General features: G+C 46.2%; 1 protein-coding gene across 1 annotated transcript in view; it reads right to left on the minus strand.

The window, feature by feature from the left end:
* BTBD11 (BTB (POZ) domain containing 11) overlaps positions 1 to 18,923 on the minus strand; it is a 371,102-nt gene extending 352,179 nt beyond the window's left edge. Inside the window, 3 exon segments of the mRNA XM_015427577.1 lie at positions 17,505 to 17,751; positions 17,789 to 17,925; positions 17,928 to 18,923. Coding sequence (XP_015283063.1) covers positions 17,505 to 17,751; positions 17,789 to 17,925; positions 17,928 to 18,753 — 1,210 coding nt within the window. The 5' untranslated portion in view covers positions 18,754 to 18,923.
* Positions 18,924 to 19,685: the final 762 nt, after the last annotated feature.

Here is a 19,685-nt window from a genome sequence, read left to right on the forward strand (position 1 = left end):
GGGGGAGTTAGTATGAGCTGGCTCACATATTTTTGCCTTAGCTCAGGAAGGGTGGCTCCAGAGCAAACTAATTTATGCAGTAGCCAAGTCGCTCACTCACAACTTTAATTCCAGTAGCTCACAAAGCAGAATTTTTGCTCACAAGACTCCACAGCTTAGAGGGAGCTTTGGTGACTACCTGCAAACAATAGCAGTAAGAAGCACCAGGCAAGAGCCTCTTTCAAAGCAGAGCTCCCCGCTTGCAGCCTGGCTTCATTTGTTCACCTCGCCCCAGCCACTGCTGCTCTGGTACCTGTTCTCAGCAGATCTCTCAGATTCAGAGTGGGACCAGGGCTCCCAGGGGGCAGGTCATGGTGTGGGCTCCAGCAGCCCACCAGCCAGCCCAGCCCCCTGCAAGGGTGTGGAGGAGGAGGTGGGGCTGGCCAGCCCACCCTCACCTGCTCCACCCTGCCTTTCCAGCCAGCCTCCCTGCTTAACCTTTTGCTCCCCTGCCTCCAGCTTGTTTCCGTGGGGGGTGGGGGGTGGAATCCAGCTGCACTTGCGGGATGACAGCAACTGAAAGCAGCACACCCCAAACCAGCCCCAGGCCTCCTTCCACCTCCTGGGGGAGGGGGGCAGGGCACATTGGTGAGGGGTAGCTATGGGCCTGACACTGATGTGCCCTGGCAGGTGAGCTACAGGCTGCTAACAGTGTGGACTAGAAACATGGCTGAATTAATTAGCAAGACATCCTTGCCCACATCACGATGCCTTTGTGTGTCAGTTCCTGGTTACAGCGCAATATGCAGAACTGTTTAGATAGTCTGGCAGAGAAGGCGATGGAACAGGGCTCCTTGCTCAGAATTCCCCCACCTACATAGCAAAGTAGCAAGTCTGGCCCTGTGAGCAACCTGGATGGAATACCACAAGGGTTGAACGTACACGGCTCTGAACTCTTTGGCGGGAGGATGGGCTGGGTAATAGGTAAACACCACCAATTAGAGGCACTGAAATAATTCAATCATCTGCATTTAAGTTGGTTGATTAAATCTGTATCCATTTGCCTGTGAGTAAAAAAAGTTCTGACTTTTTAAAAATGTATTTTCAACGCTTTTGCGTTGCCACAGGACCATCTTAGAAGAAGCATTTCCACTTCTCTCTCACCCAAGATGGAATGCCTCTTTTAAGATGACACTTGCAGCCTGCGTCTTTTCACAATTACTTCCAATAAAAATAATTTTTAAAAAATGAAAAAATCTGCCGCTCGGTTAAGCGGGAATATCTTTTCAGTTGTTCAGAATGTCTATAAGCAGCCAGTTACTTTGCAGCCCTGATGAGTACACGCAAACGCACACAACACAGGGAAAGCTTCAAGTTCAATCACAGCCTATATTTGCCATTTATATACAACATGATGAGTATCTCAGACATATGTTCAAGCAGTTAACTTCCAGCATTTTGGACAAATCAGCATACCAAACACCATATATTCAAGCACACTAATCAAGCCTTTCCTACAGACATTCTTCAGCTTGCCTAGAAGAAAAATCTAGATAGAAAGTTATTTTTGACCACTTAAACAAACTATTGGGTGGGAAACAAACAGAGAACGGGAACAAACAGAACATGTGTGCCCCTAGGTCAGTGCAAGCCCTGTGAAAATAATGTGAGCCAAGCAAAAGCGCATCTTTCATCAACACTCCTATGTGCTTAAGTTTACTCGTGCAGGAGAGCTTCCAATCCTCATGGGTTTTGCTCAGTTGCCACATAGGCCTATCTTTTTTTTCAAGTGTACTTTCAACACCGTCTTCCATTACTTGAATGGCTGCAGTGACATGCAAGTGAAACTGAAAAGTACTGAGAAACGTTGAGTGATTTCAGCAAAGTACTTTTATTCGGAAGGAACAAGACAAAAACAGCCGCCTCGCAGGCCGGTTTATATGCCCAGAAAACCCACCACCAAAACACACCCACTACTACCCTATAGGCTATGTACAGTGGCCGAGAGTCCCATAGGCTCTCGGCTGCGGACCAGGCCCTCTGATAGGTGTGGGCTAGGATCCACTCGGCTATTGTTCTCTGGGAGTGAAGCTTCGGGACTCCGCATGACCGCATGGCTCAACGGTCGCGCACGTGGTCATGGCGGAGTACATACAGAAACTGAGTTAGATAGTACACTGGCCATGTAAACAATTCATCACATGTCCAGAACTGGATTGTTTGTTCTGTGCCAAGAAACTAACCACCACTACCTGGGGGTACCACCAGGGCTCAGGACTCCTCAATAAGGATAGTGTCGTACTACCTCAGTTGTAAGAGACCTCACTTTGTCTTTTGGTTTTCCATCCCTGCTCTTTGGTTCCTTTAAGGAAATGGCTTCTTTTCTGATCCTTCTGCATATAGCCATTCCTCCAGGAGCTAGTGCCAGCAGAATGAAACTATCAATTTTTATCAGCTTCATTCCACCGCTCCTGTAGAACCAAACAAAAGAGACATCATAAAAGAACAAGAACCAGTTTTTAAAAATCCACTGCTGTAGGGTATGAGACAAACTTGCTGGAGAGCAAAAATTGCAGTCTCCAAAATATCACCTGGAAAAACCTAGGAACATACACATTGCATCTGATGTACCTTACTGGTCTAATCCTCCAGATAGATCTAGGTGGGCAGCCATGTTTGTCTGAAGCACTAAAACAAGTTCAGTGGCACCTTTAAGACTAACAAAGGTTTATTCAAGGTATTTGTGTGCATGCATACATCTTCAGATACAATGAATAATTGAATAAACCTTTGTTGGTCTTAAAGGTGCCACTGGACTCATAATCTATATATCGAATAGCGAAGCAGCCCACTGTGTGCGGATATCTAAATCCGCACATCAGGGGCACCTGGGGGGCAGGGAGATTTTCCAAATCTAAAAACTATAGGGGGGGATACTGAAATCCCCTCAAAAATGAAAGAGCATCTCCTGCGCATGAGCAGGGAACGCTCTTGGAACGGCGGCGGCAGCAGGAGGGGAGGGGTGGGGGGAGAAGGCTTGGCGGGCCAGCAAGGCCTCGCCGCTGGGAGAGAAGGAGGAAAGCTCGGCAGGCTGATGAAGCGCCACCGACGCCACCGGGGAGGGAAGTTTGGCGGGCCAGCAAGGCGCCGCCACCACTGCTAGGGGGATGGAGAAGCTTGGTGGGCCGAGGTCAGGCCTCGCTATGGGTGCCAGGGACGGGGGGGACAGGGGAGAAGCCACTCACCTGTGGCTGCTTCTCCCATGGAGCGTCTCCCCCCCACGCGAGTATCGCGGGTGCCCCTTCTTGTTTGTTCTAATTCTCCAGATGTAACATTACTTTGCATTGGAATAGCACTGGGGTACAGTCCATGTCATCTCTTACAATACTCCAAGGTGGCATAGCTAGGACAGGAGTCCAGGGGTGAGAGAGATGTAGGGTGCTGTAGGTGAGAGCATGACATCACTTCCAGAAAGTGACATGCCTTCTCTAGGAACTGCCAGAAACTCTTTGGTAAAAGCATAACATTTTTGGCAATTTCTAGAGAAGACTGACATCACTTCTGGGTCACCCTGAAAGTGATGTCACACCATTGTGGATGGCAATTTTTTTTTAAAAAAAATCTCCCAACAGCCACTGTAATGAAGGCATTTTGCTACCCTAGGCATAGCATGATTTACACCAGCTCTCAGCAGTCTTAATGGGCACACACTTCAAAGTACTGTCCTTGCTAAACATCTCAGTGATCAGCACAGATTTACATGTAAACAGGACAAAAACCCCACTTAAAGAAAACAGGTGCCTGGATAAACATCCTCATTCAAATATAATGTAAAGTGTCCATTTCTGAATGGGGATGGACAACCTTACATAATGTTTACAAAAACATTAAGGACAAACAAGGATATTAATGCAAAAATGACAAGGGCTACAGTCAAGCAGACTTGGGAAACCTGGAATCAAAAGACTGGCTTATTTTAAGAGCATGTGCTTTCACTTCAAAATATGCACAACTGGACTGAACAACAGCAAGCACTGAAAAGCCTTTGCTTGAATTTTCAAAAATATTGCCTTGGTGGAATCTGCATATTGAAGGGGTTCATCCTCACTTCTTCCGTCTAGTTTTATAGTGCAAGGGGAATCCATAGTCCCTGTTGAAACCTTGTTTCCCACAATTGTGACATATTTTGTTAAGTGTTGCAATAACAAGAGCAAATAAATGTATCAGTGTTGCAATTTAATAAACTCCTAACGTCCTTAAATAATTTAAAATGTTTTCCAGACTGCACACTCAGCCCCAAAAAGGCTCCCGCGTACCACCACAAAAGCTGTGCAAAATATCACAGAAAACAGCATCATGAAATCAATCCACTGTTGAGTGTAGTGACCACATGCAAAAGAGCTCCTGTACCTTCAGGAAACTGCACATATGAGGGAATTTCAGCAGGTACCATTTGTCATGTGAAGGTGAGAAAAGCTGCATCTGCTAAAATCCCTTCTCTCCAACACATCTACCCACTCTAAGAATAACCTTTGCAAAACCCAAGTGGTGAGACTGAAGAACTCTTTGCATGTTAAGATAAAAACAACAAAACTCATAAAAAGGTTAGGCAAAAGTTCAGAAATTACACACAGAATAAAATGGCAATGTTTAAGTTTACTCTTCTGCTTTAAACACAGCAATGAGGAATATGGACATTTTTAATGTGCTAAGTATTAGTATGTGTTCAGTATTAGGCAACACAATTTAAGAAAATACACACCAAAAAACCCCTGGAGAGCAGCAATAAACATCATAAAATATTTAGAACTTGTATTACAATAATAAAGGTTAAAGGATGGACATTTCCACACAGCGTAGATAAAATACAGGAAAACAGAGGAAACTGTAATATTGTCCAAATATTTAGAAAGTTCTCATAAGGAAGATGCAGATAAACAGCTTTCTTTATCAGTTGAGGGTAGGGCACAATATAATGGATTTAAGGGACAGGAAATTAGATCTAGACCAACATTCATTCTGAGTAACAATAGCTGGAACAAAATATTCTATTGTGAAGGACTTATATATGTCAAAAACAGCATGTTGGACTTAGATTCAGGTAAGTAGCCATGTTGGTCTGAAGCAGTAGCTGAGGAAGTGTGCATGCACACAAAAGCTTATACCCAGAATAAAATTTTGTTGGTCTTAAAGGTACCACTGGACTTAAACTTTGTTCAGCACCTTGAACTGAATCTGGTAGCAAATCAGAAGTTGATACAGCTGCAGAAACACAAGGTATGATCTCTGTTCTCAGTCCCAGATAAACCAGGAAGCCACGTTTTGTACTAGCTGAAATTTCTGAATTGTCTCCAAGGGCAGTCCCATGTAATATAAATTGTAGTAGCCAAGGCTAGATCTTACTGATATACATGGATCAGCATGGCAAGGTCTGCCCTGTCTTGGAAGCATAGCTGTCTCTATGCCAAATATAGATAAAAATGCCTTTTTGGCAATAGCAGCAATACGTTTTTCAAATAATCCAGAACCTAATAAAACTGCTAAACTCTTCACCCAACTTAATAAAAGCACATTGACACCATCAACTTCAAATAAATTGAAAACCTTCCTGAGAAACCTACCAGTAATATCTTCAACTTGTTTGGAATCAGTCAATTTCAGCGTGTTTGCTCTCATCCATTTGATCACAGCTTTCAGGCACTGGTAAAGACAGAGATGGCAACTTCTTGTCGCTTTGTTAAAGAGATGTAGAGCTAGGTGTCATCAGCATATTGATGACAACCCTCCAGTTAGCTACAAACAATCAAACAGGAATGGTGACAAAATTGAACCATGAGGTTCTGTATCACACACAGAACTGGGGGTGGGGGTGATTCCACCTTTCTAATAACCATTTTCTATGACCTTTCAGAAGCACTTGAGGGCTACCCCACAGAACCTACCTGATGTTCCACCTGGCTTTATATGGTAACATGAGCCACCATATTAAGTGCAACAGACAATACTAACAAAAATACAATGCAATGCTAAGCAGGGTTACACCATTTTAAGTCCACTGAAGTCAATGGGCTTAGAGGAGTACAACTCTACCTAGGATTGCAATGATAGTAGTATTACCTTTATCCATTTCCAAATGCAGATTTAGCACCAGGACTACCAAGACTGCATCTATACCACAACCAGATCTGAAAACAGACTGGAAAAGGGTCAAGGAGGTTTCATTCAAGTAATGCTACAGCAGCTCTGCCACCACTCGCTCAACAACCTTGCCCAGAAAAAAACGAAGCATTAGAACACGTCTAAAACTGACCATTTCCTTACTGTCCAAAGTTGGATTCTTCAACCCCACACCTTTTAAAAAAACTGATGGTTATTCACTGTCAAACAATAAGGCATTTTGAACAGCCATCCCCTAATTCCTGTTGGCTGTATTTTACAAGCTGCAATGTACAAAGATCCAATGTGTAAGCGGGCCTTCATAACCCACAGTAGCCTGTCTGACAGGGCAATCAATCCAAAAAGATCCATTAAAAAATGACAAGTGGACACATCAGATACCCCTTGATATTGCCTCTGCATTTAGAGTAGAGTCTGACAGACTGAATGCGACTTTATCAGCAAAAAGCTGCACAAGGTTGTTTAGAGCAAGCTACTGGATTCATCCTCCATGAGTTTGCATCTAGGTTTTAGCAAACCACAAACCACATATGAAAGAGTTCAGTTGGATAATATTTGGCAACAGTGATTCTTTTGGGCCCAGGAACTCTCTGCCACCATCACCTCAAAGGCCTGCAACTGATCTCTGTGACATGCTTAGTCAACGTCAGTGACAGTTCTCCTCCACCACCATCATCATCTCCATTGTCATCATTATCATGTGCCATCAAGTCACAACCAACTTACGGCAACCCCATGAAGTTCCACCTCATGTGGTTTTCAAGGCAAGAGATGTTCGGAGGTGGATTCCTCATTGCCTTCTTCTGCATAGCAATCCTGGACTTCCTTGGGGGTCTCCCATCAAACTACTAACCACCCCTGTACTCACTTTGCATTCTTCAGCTCTCCTATATAAATCTATGATGGTGGTGGTGGAAAGTGCCCTCAAGTCACAGCTTATGGAGACCCCACAAGGTTTTCAAGGCAAGAGATTTTCAGAGATGGCTTGCCATTGCCTGCCTCTGCGTAGTGACCCTGGACTTCCTAGGGTGTCTCCCATCTTAATACTAACCAGGGCTGACCCTGCTTAGCTTCCAAGATCAGGCTAGCCTGGGCCATCCAGGTCAAGGCACAGATCTATGTGGCAAGGGAGAAGTCACTAGGGAACAGTCCTCTTAATAGTTCCTGCTAACCCCACATTCTACCAGATCACCATGGCATCTGCAGAGTCATTGATGCCATTTCTCAAACAACCCCCAGAGCATTTGGGAATACTATAGGATCCTTAAATTCCCAATGGCAGAGCATCCTAATGGGATACTTGTAAATAATCATAACGGCATTATTCTCTAGCCTATCCTGAGATTTCTACAAAATTGCTAACGTCAACAAATCTTACTACATTTATAACACGCTTTGCCTTTTGGAAGCACACAGCCCCCTTACCAACGTAGCCTCCCTGCCAGTCTTAGACCTTCTTTAATAAACCAAAAACCTTGTAACACAAGATCACCGCATATTATACGGCAAGGAAAACAAAGTAAAAGTCACTGGACTCAAAGTAAAAGAAACTCACTGTAAATTAACAAGACCAATTCTACCAACTCTGCTCAGGCAGCAAAGGTATACACTTACTCAGGAGTAAGTCCTACGGAACTCACTGGGACTTACTTCTGAGTAATCATGGATAAGATTGTGTTGGCAGCCAAAGTTCTTACTGGACTGTAAAGTTCAGCTTGACTCAGTCTCAAGGCACTAATGTTATAAATATGGGCAAGGGGGAAAACAAGCAATAACAAAACAAGAGATCAAAGCAGTGCATTCTACGGCATTTAACACACCACTGATGTTAAATGAATGCTAAATATTCCAAAGCACTGAAACAAGTTGGAAGACATTATTAGTAGCAAAAAAACCATCCAAAGTTCGAAAACTGAGCATTCTAAAAAGTATGCAACAGCCTTGGAAGATTAGGGCTGTGGTCACACACACTAAATAATCCACTTTCAATCCACTTTCAGTGCACTTTCAAAGTGGGTTTTCCCAGTTCACACAGTAAAAATCCAGTTGGAAAGTGGATTGAAAGTGGATTATTTAGTGTGTGTGACCGCAGCCATCGGTAGTATGTCCCTCACTTAGCCAGGGGCCATGGCTCAGTGGCTGAGCATCTGCTTTGCATACAGAAGGTCCCAGTTCAATCTCTGGCATCTCCAGTTGAAAAGATCAGGTAGCAGGTGAAAGACCTCTACCTAACAACCTGGAGAACTGCTGCCAGTCTGAGTGGACAATACTGACCTTGATGGACTGATGGTCTGAGTCAGTATAAGGCAGGTTCATGTGTGTTCATGTCTGAAGAGCTACCAGGTCAAGGGCCAGCAAGGCATGAATCACGGCTAAGAACCCTCCTCTACTTCTCACTTCAGCAGATATATAGAGCTGGAACCAAAACATTTTCCAGTGTAGAATGACTTCATCCTGCAGTGGCTGTAGCCATTGATATATATCCCTGAATCTAAAATTTGCAGACAATGCTGTTAACTAAAGGAATGACAGAACTAGGGCGCCACAAAATACATGCACTGAGACCAATTAACCCTTGTGTTGCTGCACATCCTCACTAGCCCATTGTCAACGCTTGTTTCTTTCTTTCACATTTGACTTGTCCATGTGACTTACCCAAGCAAACACCAAAAATGCATCTCCTTAGCATATGTGCAGAACAGATGTGCCATGTTATTGCAGGCAGTGCAGTCTCCTTTCTCAGTACTGACAAGCCTTGCTCTGTAATGGTGTGAGTTCCATACTAAATTAGCTTCTCAGTCTAGTTCACCTGAAAGCTAGTTGGCCACAGCTTCACCAAACAAAGGTTGTTCATCAAGCATAACATTACCCAGCCACTCAGGTGCATTCCCTACAAATCCTCTGCACTCCTCCATCACTCTGTCCTTCTCTTCCAACAATTCACACATTTCTGTTCTACTGGTTTGTGTTTTAATTTTGTGGTTTGTAACTGTAAGCTACTTTGAACATAACTCTGAAGAAGCAGCATATTCTAAATAAGTAAATCTCATTGCAGAATTTTTGCCAGGATTCAGCAACCTGAGCTTCCATGAGAATTTCTAGTGCTGTTGTTACATAAGTTAAACATGCATTCATCCCATTTATTTATTTATTTTGCTGATGCCCACTTCATTTTTGTAAGTCTCCTCTGGAATACAGGGAACTACATGGAAGAAGGGTATCTTGGACCTTATTGCCTGTTACCTTGTATCCCAGAAAAAGAAGCAGAATTGCAGCTCACTGTTTGACCAATACAGAAAATATTCCACCTTAACCTCATCATAGCAGTGACCAATGCTTTGTTCACTTAATCCTACAGAAAACAGAGAAGTGAAGTGAATGACCATATCTCTGCTTGTGTCATCCCCCCTCTTCCTTACTTACACAAACACACACACAGGGCATGTATGGCCAAGGAAAAGGCCAGAGGAATACAGCCCTTAAATTTCAATGCATGACTGTACATTATACCATATAAACAATACTCTATGCATACCCCAGCTGATAACTCCTTGTACAAAATTTAAATGTTAAGAGTTTTTGTACATTTATTGGTATCCTTTGCTTATCATTTACATGCAAGGTAATGGTTAAGAAAAAAATAACCACCAGGGGAGAAATATGTACAAATTATGGATGAATCTAAAGATCCCTGCACCCTGCAAGAATTCAAGAGATATCTTCTCCCCACCAAAATAGTGCATACATGAAGCTGCCATATATTGTATCAGACCATCAGTCCATCAAGGTCAGTATTATCTATTCAGACTGGTAGCTCTCCAGGTTCTCAGGCAAAAGTATTTTCACATCACCTACTGCCTGGAGATGCCAGGAGTTGAACTGGGGACCTTCTGCCTGCAAAGCATTTCCACTGAGCTACAGCTCAAAATACATCTCTCCTAGAAATTCAACAATTTGTTATTAATCAGTTCCTTATTGAAACATGACTCTGAACAATATGCATCATTGGCTAGAAAAACCATGCTGCTCCAATGACCCACAAATCGGTGTAGATGGAGGAATATGGTGGAACCAACTTCATGTGTTGCATAGTCTAAGAAGTTGAAGTCTCACTGGGATAGGGAAAAAACACACCAACTTCGGCACACAAAACAATGTAGGTATTCTTTCAGGAGTTCATATACAAGCTATGAAATATAGGAGGCATATTTAGTCACATTTTACTAGAGTAACTACTACAAATAAGCACTCTGGCATTTGCTAATGTTCACAACAACTCAGTTCTGCACTCCTACATGTGTCTGTATAGGTCTATGCAGGCAAAGGAAAAAATCTTATGTTAGATAGTCAATGATTTGAATCAAATGCCAGAGGCAGCTACCACCGGGCGTTTGGAGGATACATCTGTGTAGAGGGTGGAAATCTAGCTGCTTCTAGTGTTGCAAGACCACAGCCAGCAACAGCAAGGATGAATTCGGGGGTGGCATGCTGATATAACTTATGGGAAAGAATGGAAGTTTTTTAGGAAGTTTTTTTAATGAAAGCGCTATGATTTTACCATAGGGTTTTTGTAAAATGCTAGAGCATCCCCCATGTTATTTACAGTTTTTACTAGACATGATTTAAGTGTCCCAGTCAACAACAGCGAACACACGCACCCATTCCTCCCACTAGCACTTGAGGAGCATTCCAGCAATGACCTACGAGGCCTGGCAACCCTAGGCAGCAGGAGATACAACAACAGACATAGTTATGTGTAATAGAATCACTGAGGGACTACATCTCCCAACAGCCTCTGAGTGACTGAGAAACAGTTTATTTTTTATTTATCCATTCAACTTATATCCTGCCCTCCCCACCAAGGCAGCTGCCTTTTCCTGAATGGGCAAGGGAGAAAAAGGGAGGGAAAACTGAGAGAAGCAGTTGGAGACGGAACAGGCTTGTGAGAGGTAAAAGGGGCACCAGCGGACTGTAATTTAGAATTTAAAACTTCTTGGAGTCCTGCTGTAAGGCTGAAGCTCCAGGTACAGACCTTGCTTAAATTTCACTGAGTCAGGAAAGCTGGTAAGCCCAGAAGGCCTCGTTAGACACACCTACGATTGCAGGCCTGAGCCTCCAGGTGGGGCCTGGAGGTCTCCCGGAATTACAACTGATCTCCAGACCATTTAGATCAATTCCACTGGAGAAAATGGCTGCTTTGGACTATACGGCCTTATACCCTGCTGAGGTCCCTCCCCACATTGCACCTTCCCAGGCTCCCCCCCCCCAATCTCTAGGAATTCCCCACCCAAAATTGGCAACTATAGGGCTGCCAGGCCTCCTCTTAGTCCACCATTACTCTCAGGGAAAACTAGAAAGCGAAACAGAGCTACCCTACATCACTTCTGGGATTTTCCTGGAAGGGACACAGTGGTGCACAGGACCATCTCAGCCCTCCCCCCACCATGTCCTTGTCTCCGAACCTCCTGGCAACCTTAGAACCCAGTTATTAAGCTTCCCTATTTACCTACCACATTAAAGTTCTACTCTACTACAAGTCAGACCAGTTTGCTGGAACACACCAGAGCTGAGAAAGAAGTTGCAAGCCCCAAAATGCCTTCACTTCAGCACTTGCTCAAGTATTGTTTGCACAGGCCTGCTACCAATTCGTATAGCCATTATGGATAGAAGGTTAAGCATGTACACAGCTGTTAAGCATGTACATAGCATAACCTTGTCAATTCATTAAATAGTAACAGAAAGTTGTAACAGAGATACAAAGAGTGCATTTCTGATCCGCTGTGATCAACAGAAGTCTATACCAGTAACTTTTTGTGGGGAGTGGACTATTATTTTTACTAGCTCACAGGCCATCAAGTTTGACAGGAAAGGCAAAAAGTTCCACCTCTGTTCCCAGTACCCTTCTCCTACTCTGCTCTCTCATACTTCACCCGAATGTTCATAACTGAAGCAATTCTAAGTTAGAAATGTCCAGGCCACCCTTTGTCAGAGGTGGAGGGAAACTTTTGCCTCACTACAACACTATCTGTAGATGCAGAGCTTTATTTTTCCCCACATGAATGAATTATAGTTTTATTTTGTCAGTGCAGGTTCTCTGGAGAAAGGGTTTTAAAATTCTCTGGATAAACAGCCATTAATTTTAATAAGAAGAAAGTAAAACCACTGAGAGGCACAAGTGAGAGGCGGAATTTGTCCCATAGAATTCAACAAGAAGCCACTGAGAACCAAGCCAGTCCTTGTGTTGGAGTCTCCAGGTTCTGTTCTTTGGTCATGCTACAGTGTGACAGAATATTGGCAAGTTGAGATTGAATGCTGGGAAGCCTGTTTATTGGTCACAGATCATTTTTAAGTAAACCCAGCCTTTCTATGAACAACTTAAGAAAGTTAACATCATGCCTAACCAAATGGTTATATAAAAACAGAGTAGAACACAACAAAGCACACCAACAACCAAACTGAGCCCCTGGTCACACGGGCCGGATATCGTGGGGGGAAGGCGTGGCTAATTGCCCCAGAGGAAACTAACGTGCGGCCGCCCGAGCACATATCCCGGTCAAGGTCCCGTGGTTAGGGGGACATACCGACCAGATGGGTATCCTGCAGCGTGGCACAGAAGCCGCGCCGCACGATCGCACTAGCAATCGCTCTTTGTGCACATGTGCTGTTGGGTGCTGTTGCGCAACCTGCGGAGACAGGTGCCAAATGCCACATAAGTCCACCGGAAACGCGATCAGACACCCGCCCTTGGCCCGCGGTTTCCGGAAATGAGTACCTCGTAAGTACTAGTTTTTTCATCCGCACCTTCGGCGGGGAGCCACAGGTTCACCATGGGAGCACTGCGCTTCCCAAATGTTGGGGTGTAATCACACCCAGAAAATCCTTGGGACTCCCGTGCCTCTCCCGCGGCAACTTTGCCGTGTGACCGGGGCCTGAGTCCAGCAAAAAATACTGGAAAATACATGTTAAATAGCCAACAGTAGTAACACCCAGCAGAATCAAGAAAAAAGCCCTCCAAAAGGTTCTTCTGAAAGACTATAGACCTGGGGCCTGGAATACTGATTTATTTACCTGTTTATATGCCACTTTTCTCTCCAATGGGGACCCAAAGCAGCTTACATCGTTCTGTTCTCCTCTGTTTCATCCTCACAACAACCCTGTGAAGTAGGCTAGGCTGAGAGTGTATGACTTCAGGAAGGCAGATACAACATAGCAAGAGGCCCAATTTCTATTGAAGGCCATACAAGGGACGTAATTAAAAGGACAGGGAATGTGGGAACTTTAGACAGAACTGAGGATGAGCTTAGATTTATTCCAGGAGAGGTGGTCCATCAATTATGTGAGCTACAGACTGTAGAGATATTAAAGAAGAATAGTTGGATTTATACCTCACCCTTCACTCAGAGTCTCAGAATGGCTTACAATCTCCTTCCCTTCCTCTCCCCACAACAGACATCCTGTGAGATAGGTGGGGCTGAAAGAACTCTGAGAGAACTGCTCTTGAGAGAACAGCTTTGAGAGAGTTGTGACTGACCCAAGGTCACCCAGCAGCTGCATGTGGAGGAGTGGGGGATCAAAACCAGTTTTCCAGATTAAAGTCCACCGCTTTTAACCACTATACCAGTCTTGTGGACAGAACCAAGAAGCAAACTGATGAATGCTGTTTTTATTTGTATTATACAGTAGCACTATACACACACATGGTATTTACAAGCTAAAGGGCAGGTTCTTGCTCCATGGATCTTTTGCTATATTCAACAGTGAGATAAATAAAAAGAGGGCTGAGACAAAGGATCAATGGGAGAAATGCAACAACACATACTTCCAGATTCATTAGGGGGGTTCGGTCTACAGCTACAAAGACCCATTGAAGTCTAACAAAATATTATGAAATAAAAGCTAGAAGAAACTACAAACACATTATTCATGGAAGTATTTAAATATGAACCACCATTCTACCACCCGTTACAAAATATTATTTTGTGTCCTTAAAGGGTGTCTTAAAATAACAGGAGACATAAAGATACTCTTTGAGCTGCAAACTAACAAAGGCAGCTTCTAGGCAGGGGCTTTCTTTTGGCTTCCTTCATTTCAGCATTCTGCATCTCATCTGTAGCTTCTGAGACTACAAGCGAGTGGTGTTATCTCACAGAGTAGGAGAGTCATAAAATACACCAGCAGTGTTGGATTCTGTCAAACGTTAACATGTTACTGCAGCCAAGCTCCCGTTTTTACCTGTGCTGTGGCATGGGTCTGAAAAACATAATGCATCTGCCACTCTGAGGGTTTCAGGATTTGTGGGTAGGGAGGAGAGGCATTACAATTTGTTGCTGGATACCTTATAAAAACCTGTCCCTGGGAAGCTGATGCATCATCTGGGTTGCCTCTTCTGCCTCAAGCTTTCAGTAAACAAGCAGTGACATGAAAGAAAATCTCCCCAGCAAAAGACTGCATTTCACTGCTCCCACAGCACAGTCTCTAGCTAGTCAAGCCACTGCATATAACTAAGTTTTATTCCTCTTCTCTCTCTCTCAGCTTTCAGTTGCACGTCTACGATTTCCTGTGGAAAAATGAATGCTTTTGAAGTATGCATGTATAATCTGTGCAGCTCTACCATATGAGGAGCCTCTACAAAAATACACACAGAAAGGAAGAGAGACAAAACAAGAGCCACACAGCCAAGAGCTCAATTGTGAAGTTCACTGCAGATGTTATTACAAATAATGCCCAGAGATGCCCCTCAAATCTGTCTCTCCCTAATCCCTTCAGCCTTTCTTCCCTGTCACAATCTACTGTGCAAACGACTGGGCTGCAGTCCCAAAAGAGAAGGTTTTCATCCTCATGTAATATAACCAACAGAAAGAACAAGACAGTAATATCTGAAACTGCCTCTGTCCCCCCTCACACACACACACAGGGGGAAAGGCCTGATTACCCATCTCTCTCCTGCTCACCACCCTAGATGCATATGATTAAAGCCTTATGAATACCCCACAGCATAGTGCTTGCACACAGATGTCTGGGGGTTGGTGGGGAAGTGGGTGGTGCGCAGAGATCCCAAATTCAACAGTTAGACTGATGCTAATACCAGATCCTCAGCCTCTTTTGTGTTCCTTTAAACTGCATCAAGGTAAAAAAAATAAAATAAAGGTGAGGGCTTTTAAAATATAGATTTTTTTAAAAACCCAACGGTCCCACCCTCCCCTATTCTACTCAACAGAATGAGAAGGAATCCAGCAGGCTAGGGAAGACAGGGCAAGAGGCAGAAGCTTTTTCATAAAGAATCTCAAGGCCAGTCCTGAAGGTACAGCCAGAGTTCTGTCCAAGGGAGCAGCTGAGCCATAGTGGAAAAGAAGAAGAAAGCAGCGGTTGACTTCTGCTTTGCAGTTTCCTGGAAAATGGGGGTATTTTCACAAGCGACTTTAGCCTGTTGAGCAAACTGTGCATGCATGTGAATGACCATCATGCAATTCTGAGAGTGCACAAATCCAGGTTTCAAGAACAGATGAGAGCTACACATACAGACAAATTTACATTTCAATTATCATGGGCTTTCTGCGCCACTCATAAAGAGATGCACTCTTTACTGAAGGGCAACTGTGGGTCCTTCATGAATTACTATTATCATACACTTGTGGGAAAATGTTCTCTCCCATGCCCATCTGATATGGGATGCAGTGGTCACTACAGCAGGAGAACTTGTAAACAAAGGTAGTATAGACAATTTCTGCAATGACTTCCTTTGTGAAGAGATCATTTAATCAATGAAGAGCAGTCATATCAAAGATCCATGGACAATACTTGAAACTATCTTGCAGTCATTTAACAGAAAACCCTGACAAACGGACAGTCAGTACTTTCACACCAGTTGGACTGAGCAGTCCCCAACCTTGGAGACGCTGCAAAACCTGACTGGCTGCTGCACCCCTGGGAAGAGGGCAAATTCTGGAAGAATTCGGTACAACAGAGAAGCTACTCATGTATGATGCTGAGTCAGTCAGGTTTGGGGATGGGTGGACATTGAACAACATGAAACAACGTGAGCAAAAGGATGCGAGAAACGCAGAAGGAAAGATTCAGGTGCTGAAGTGAACACAGGGTGGCCCCAGTGGTCTCAAAAGTATCAGAAATGCAGACCTCCTAAGAACTAGCAATGGAATGAGAATCCATCTTGATTGCTCCTGCAGAACAGGTGGGCATGGGTGGAGGGCAACCATCCACAACTGAGTTCCAAGGGTCCCTGGTTTTTCACTGTCTGCACCACAAGCAGGATGAGATCCAACCTTCCAGAAACACTTTTAAGTGTACAGATCTCAGTAGCACTCCGGCTGGGCAATCACATATACCTCTGCACCATACAAGGAGTTAAAGTACAATCATTTCCAGTACAGATCTAATGGGAGGCATTAAATACACTGTGCAAGAAACAAGTGGGTATGGCATATAACCCTCAGCCCTGGGCAACATATCTGGGCATGGTACACAACCTTCCTCTTCTCAACAATACAGCATACATCCCGCCACTGAAGATGACTGTTAGTGCATGCATGTAACAAATCCCATCAGGGGTTATCTGATGCAGCCTCCCCAGCACTGTTCAGCAGGAATACAGCATCACCCCTCCAATGTGTACAAGGTGTTCTCCAAAATCCAACCAGGGGATACAGTTATCCACAACAATGGGCACTGCCAGGCCTCTCCAACATTACTGCAAATGGGTAGACAGAAGCTACAATCATACATAGCAATGCACAGGAGATACCCTGACAGTGCACTATTTCCACACCAGCACTCCTGATGGGACACCGAATTTTACTTTGTAGTTCTACCCTGACACTGAAGGCTGATTACAAAATCAGAAAATGATACAGCGAAGAAGTATATGGCATGCTATAAACAATGCAAAAAACTGGATTACAAAGAATCAAGGGGACAAATGCAGTAAAAGCCAGAGGGAGGGAGGAGCTTACAAGTTCACCCCTCTACTTGTCATTCCACAAGTTAGAAGAAGAGGCCAATGAATTTGTTGATTTAGCATGAATGGGTTTTCCCAGCTTTCCTCAAGAAAGGTCATTTCATTTTCATGAACGCAGACCTAAACTTGGCAAGGTAAATCTGTATGCACCGCAACTTAGGTCTCATCTGTCCCACTTTTAAGATGCTCCGCTCAGCCTCTTTCACGACTGATTATCACCAAAGAGCACCGACCTGCACGTCTCTCGGAAGCGCCTCACTTCCGCGGCGCTCGGCGGCACAGGGCCGCCTGCACAGAGACGGCTGCAGCCAGTCTCCCCTCCCCGGCACTACAACAACAGGTGGGCAGGGCCCTGCGCAGCGCCTGCCTGACTCACCGCTGGCGTTCTTCCCGCAGATGAGGTGTTGGTAGGGCTGCAGCAGACCCCACAGCTCCGAGTCGTTGCTGACCGTCTGCTCCAGGGATTCCAGCGTAAACTTTGGCGCTTCGTGGCTGGTGCTGTTGCTGCTGCCGCCGTTGCTCTCCCGGTCCTTGTCGGCAGTCCCGGGAGCGGGGGGCGGCAGCGCAGCAGCGGGCACCGCGGCAGAGGGAGCGCCACAGCCGGCACTAGCGCCTGGGCCCCTCTGGTGTTGTGGCGGGGGCGGCGGTGGTTGTTGGTGCTGCTGCTGCTGCGAGGGGGGCGGCGGTGGTAGTTGTTGTTGTGTCTGGTGGTGGAGGAGCAGATGGTGCTGCTGCTGCTGCTGGTGATGGTGGTGGTGGTGGTGCGGCGGCGCCGAGGCCCCGGCAAACTGGAGGGCCCGCGCGTAGACCTCTCGGAAGAGGTTCTCCAGGCAGGCGGTCAGGTAGATGGCGGCGTGCTCGTGGATGCGCACGGCCACCCGGCTGTCCACCATCCAGCGGTAGAACTTGCCCACCGAGAAGGTGAGGCCGCAGCGGGTCGACTTGCCCCGGCTGAAGCGGTCGCCGCCGCCGCTGCTCATGTTGTAGAGGGACAAGGCGCCGAGGGCGGCCGCCGCGCACCTGGCCGACAGGCTCCAGCCCAGGACGATCTCCATGGCGCTCTGGATCTCGTACTTGGTGCACTTGGCGAAGCGCAGGCTCAGCCGCTGAGCCTCCCGGGCCAGCCTGACGAGCGCCCGGCTGGCCAAGGTGGAGAGCCGGGCCAGCGCATCCTTGGAAGGCGGGCTGCCCCCGCCGCCGCCGCAGCTACTGACGGTGGCGGAGCTGGCGGCGCTGCTGGAGCTGGCGAGGGTGGCCGTGGCCCCGGCCCCCAGGCCCCTGGGCTCCGGGCGCGGCAGGAGGAGCAGCGCCTCCACCTCGTCGAGGCTCCAGGGGACCTCCTCAAGGTCAGGCAGCAGCCTGGAGCAGTGTTGCCCGGCGCAGTCCAGCACCTCGGAGTCTTCCACTAGGACAGTGTTGACGGTGTCGAAGCTGTTGTGTCGACTGTGCATGGAGTCAGTTAGAGGCTGCCAGCCGTTGCCTCCATAGGGGTACGCCGCGTGGGGGGAATCGGAGCAGCACAGGGACAAGTTGGAGGACCTGACGGAGTCCGCGGCGCCACCATAACCAGAGTCGAGGGTCAGATCTTCCAGCGTCCTCACCACAGTCTTACCTCTCCTTGCCATCGCTGCACTTCATGCTGCACCCGCAGGGAAACTTTTTCTTTTTTAAAAGGAAGAAGAAAAGTAGTCGTAGGGGGGGGGATGTTCGGGGGTGGCTGGCGGAGGCTCCACGGCTCCACTGGCGCGCGCGCGCTTTACTGCTGGTTTGGCACGTCTTTAGATCCACACGCGAGACAGGAAAACCCCGAACCGCCTCGGCGGGAGAGAGCTCGGCGAAAGTCGCATCGAACGCCCCTGTGTTCCGTCTCAATTCGGAGCAGCAGACGCCACTTCCAGACTCCTTCCTCCTCCGCGCCCGGACTCCTGCACTGCACTGGCCCGCAAACCCAAACCAGCCGGAGAAGTCAAGGCGGGGGAGAGGCGGGGATATGCAAAACACCTAGAAAGAGAGCCAATGGGGTGGCTGGTATTAATTTCACTGCTACTTTCCCTCCCTCCTTCCTTAGCGGCTGCAACTGCAAGCCGCGCAGAGGGTTCACTTTTTTAGAATTCGTAGTGAATCCACCGACTCCAATCTTGCGCTCATAAACTAGATTTGGGGCGTGTTAACAGGAACTGGGTTTGGGTTTGCTGGCTTCCAGTCCCTCAGTCCCCACTCTGATGGTATGTTGCTGGCAATTGCGGAGAAAAAGAGCCCGCAGGATAAATTTAGCCGATCCAAAATAAGACGGCGGGGCCAAGGAATGGATAGCAGTGATTTTCGTGTCGAAGACCAGCCTAAAATTCCACGCTTGCGGTGCATTTCATTTCGAGCAGGTAGTGAAAATCAGAGACGTTTTTTAAAGGGCTGCGGCGGCTGCAGATTCTTGAGACAGCGTTATGTGTCACGTTGGTTTACAGCCCTGGAAATATTAACATGCCGAGCAGCCTCGAGACCTTTCCTGTTTGTGTGGCATCTTCTCTGCAGGTGAAGATCTGCAATCGCTTGTGAGCGG

This window comes from Gekko japonicus, unplaced genomic scaffold (genome assembly GCF_001447785.1).
Source record: "Gekko japonicus isolate JY-2015 unplaced genomic scaffold, Gekko_japonicus_V1.1 scaffold28, whole genome shotgun sequence".
NCBI lineage: Eukaryota > Metazoa > Chordata > Lepidosauria > Squamata > Gekkonidae > Gekko > Gekko japonicus.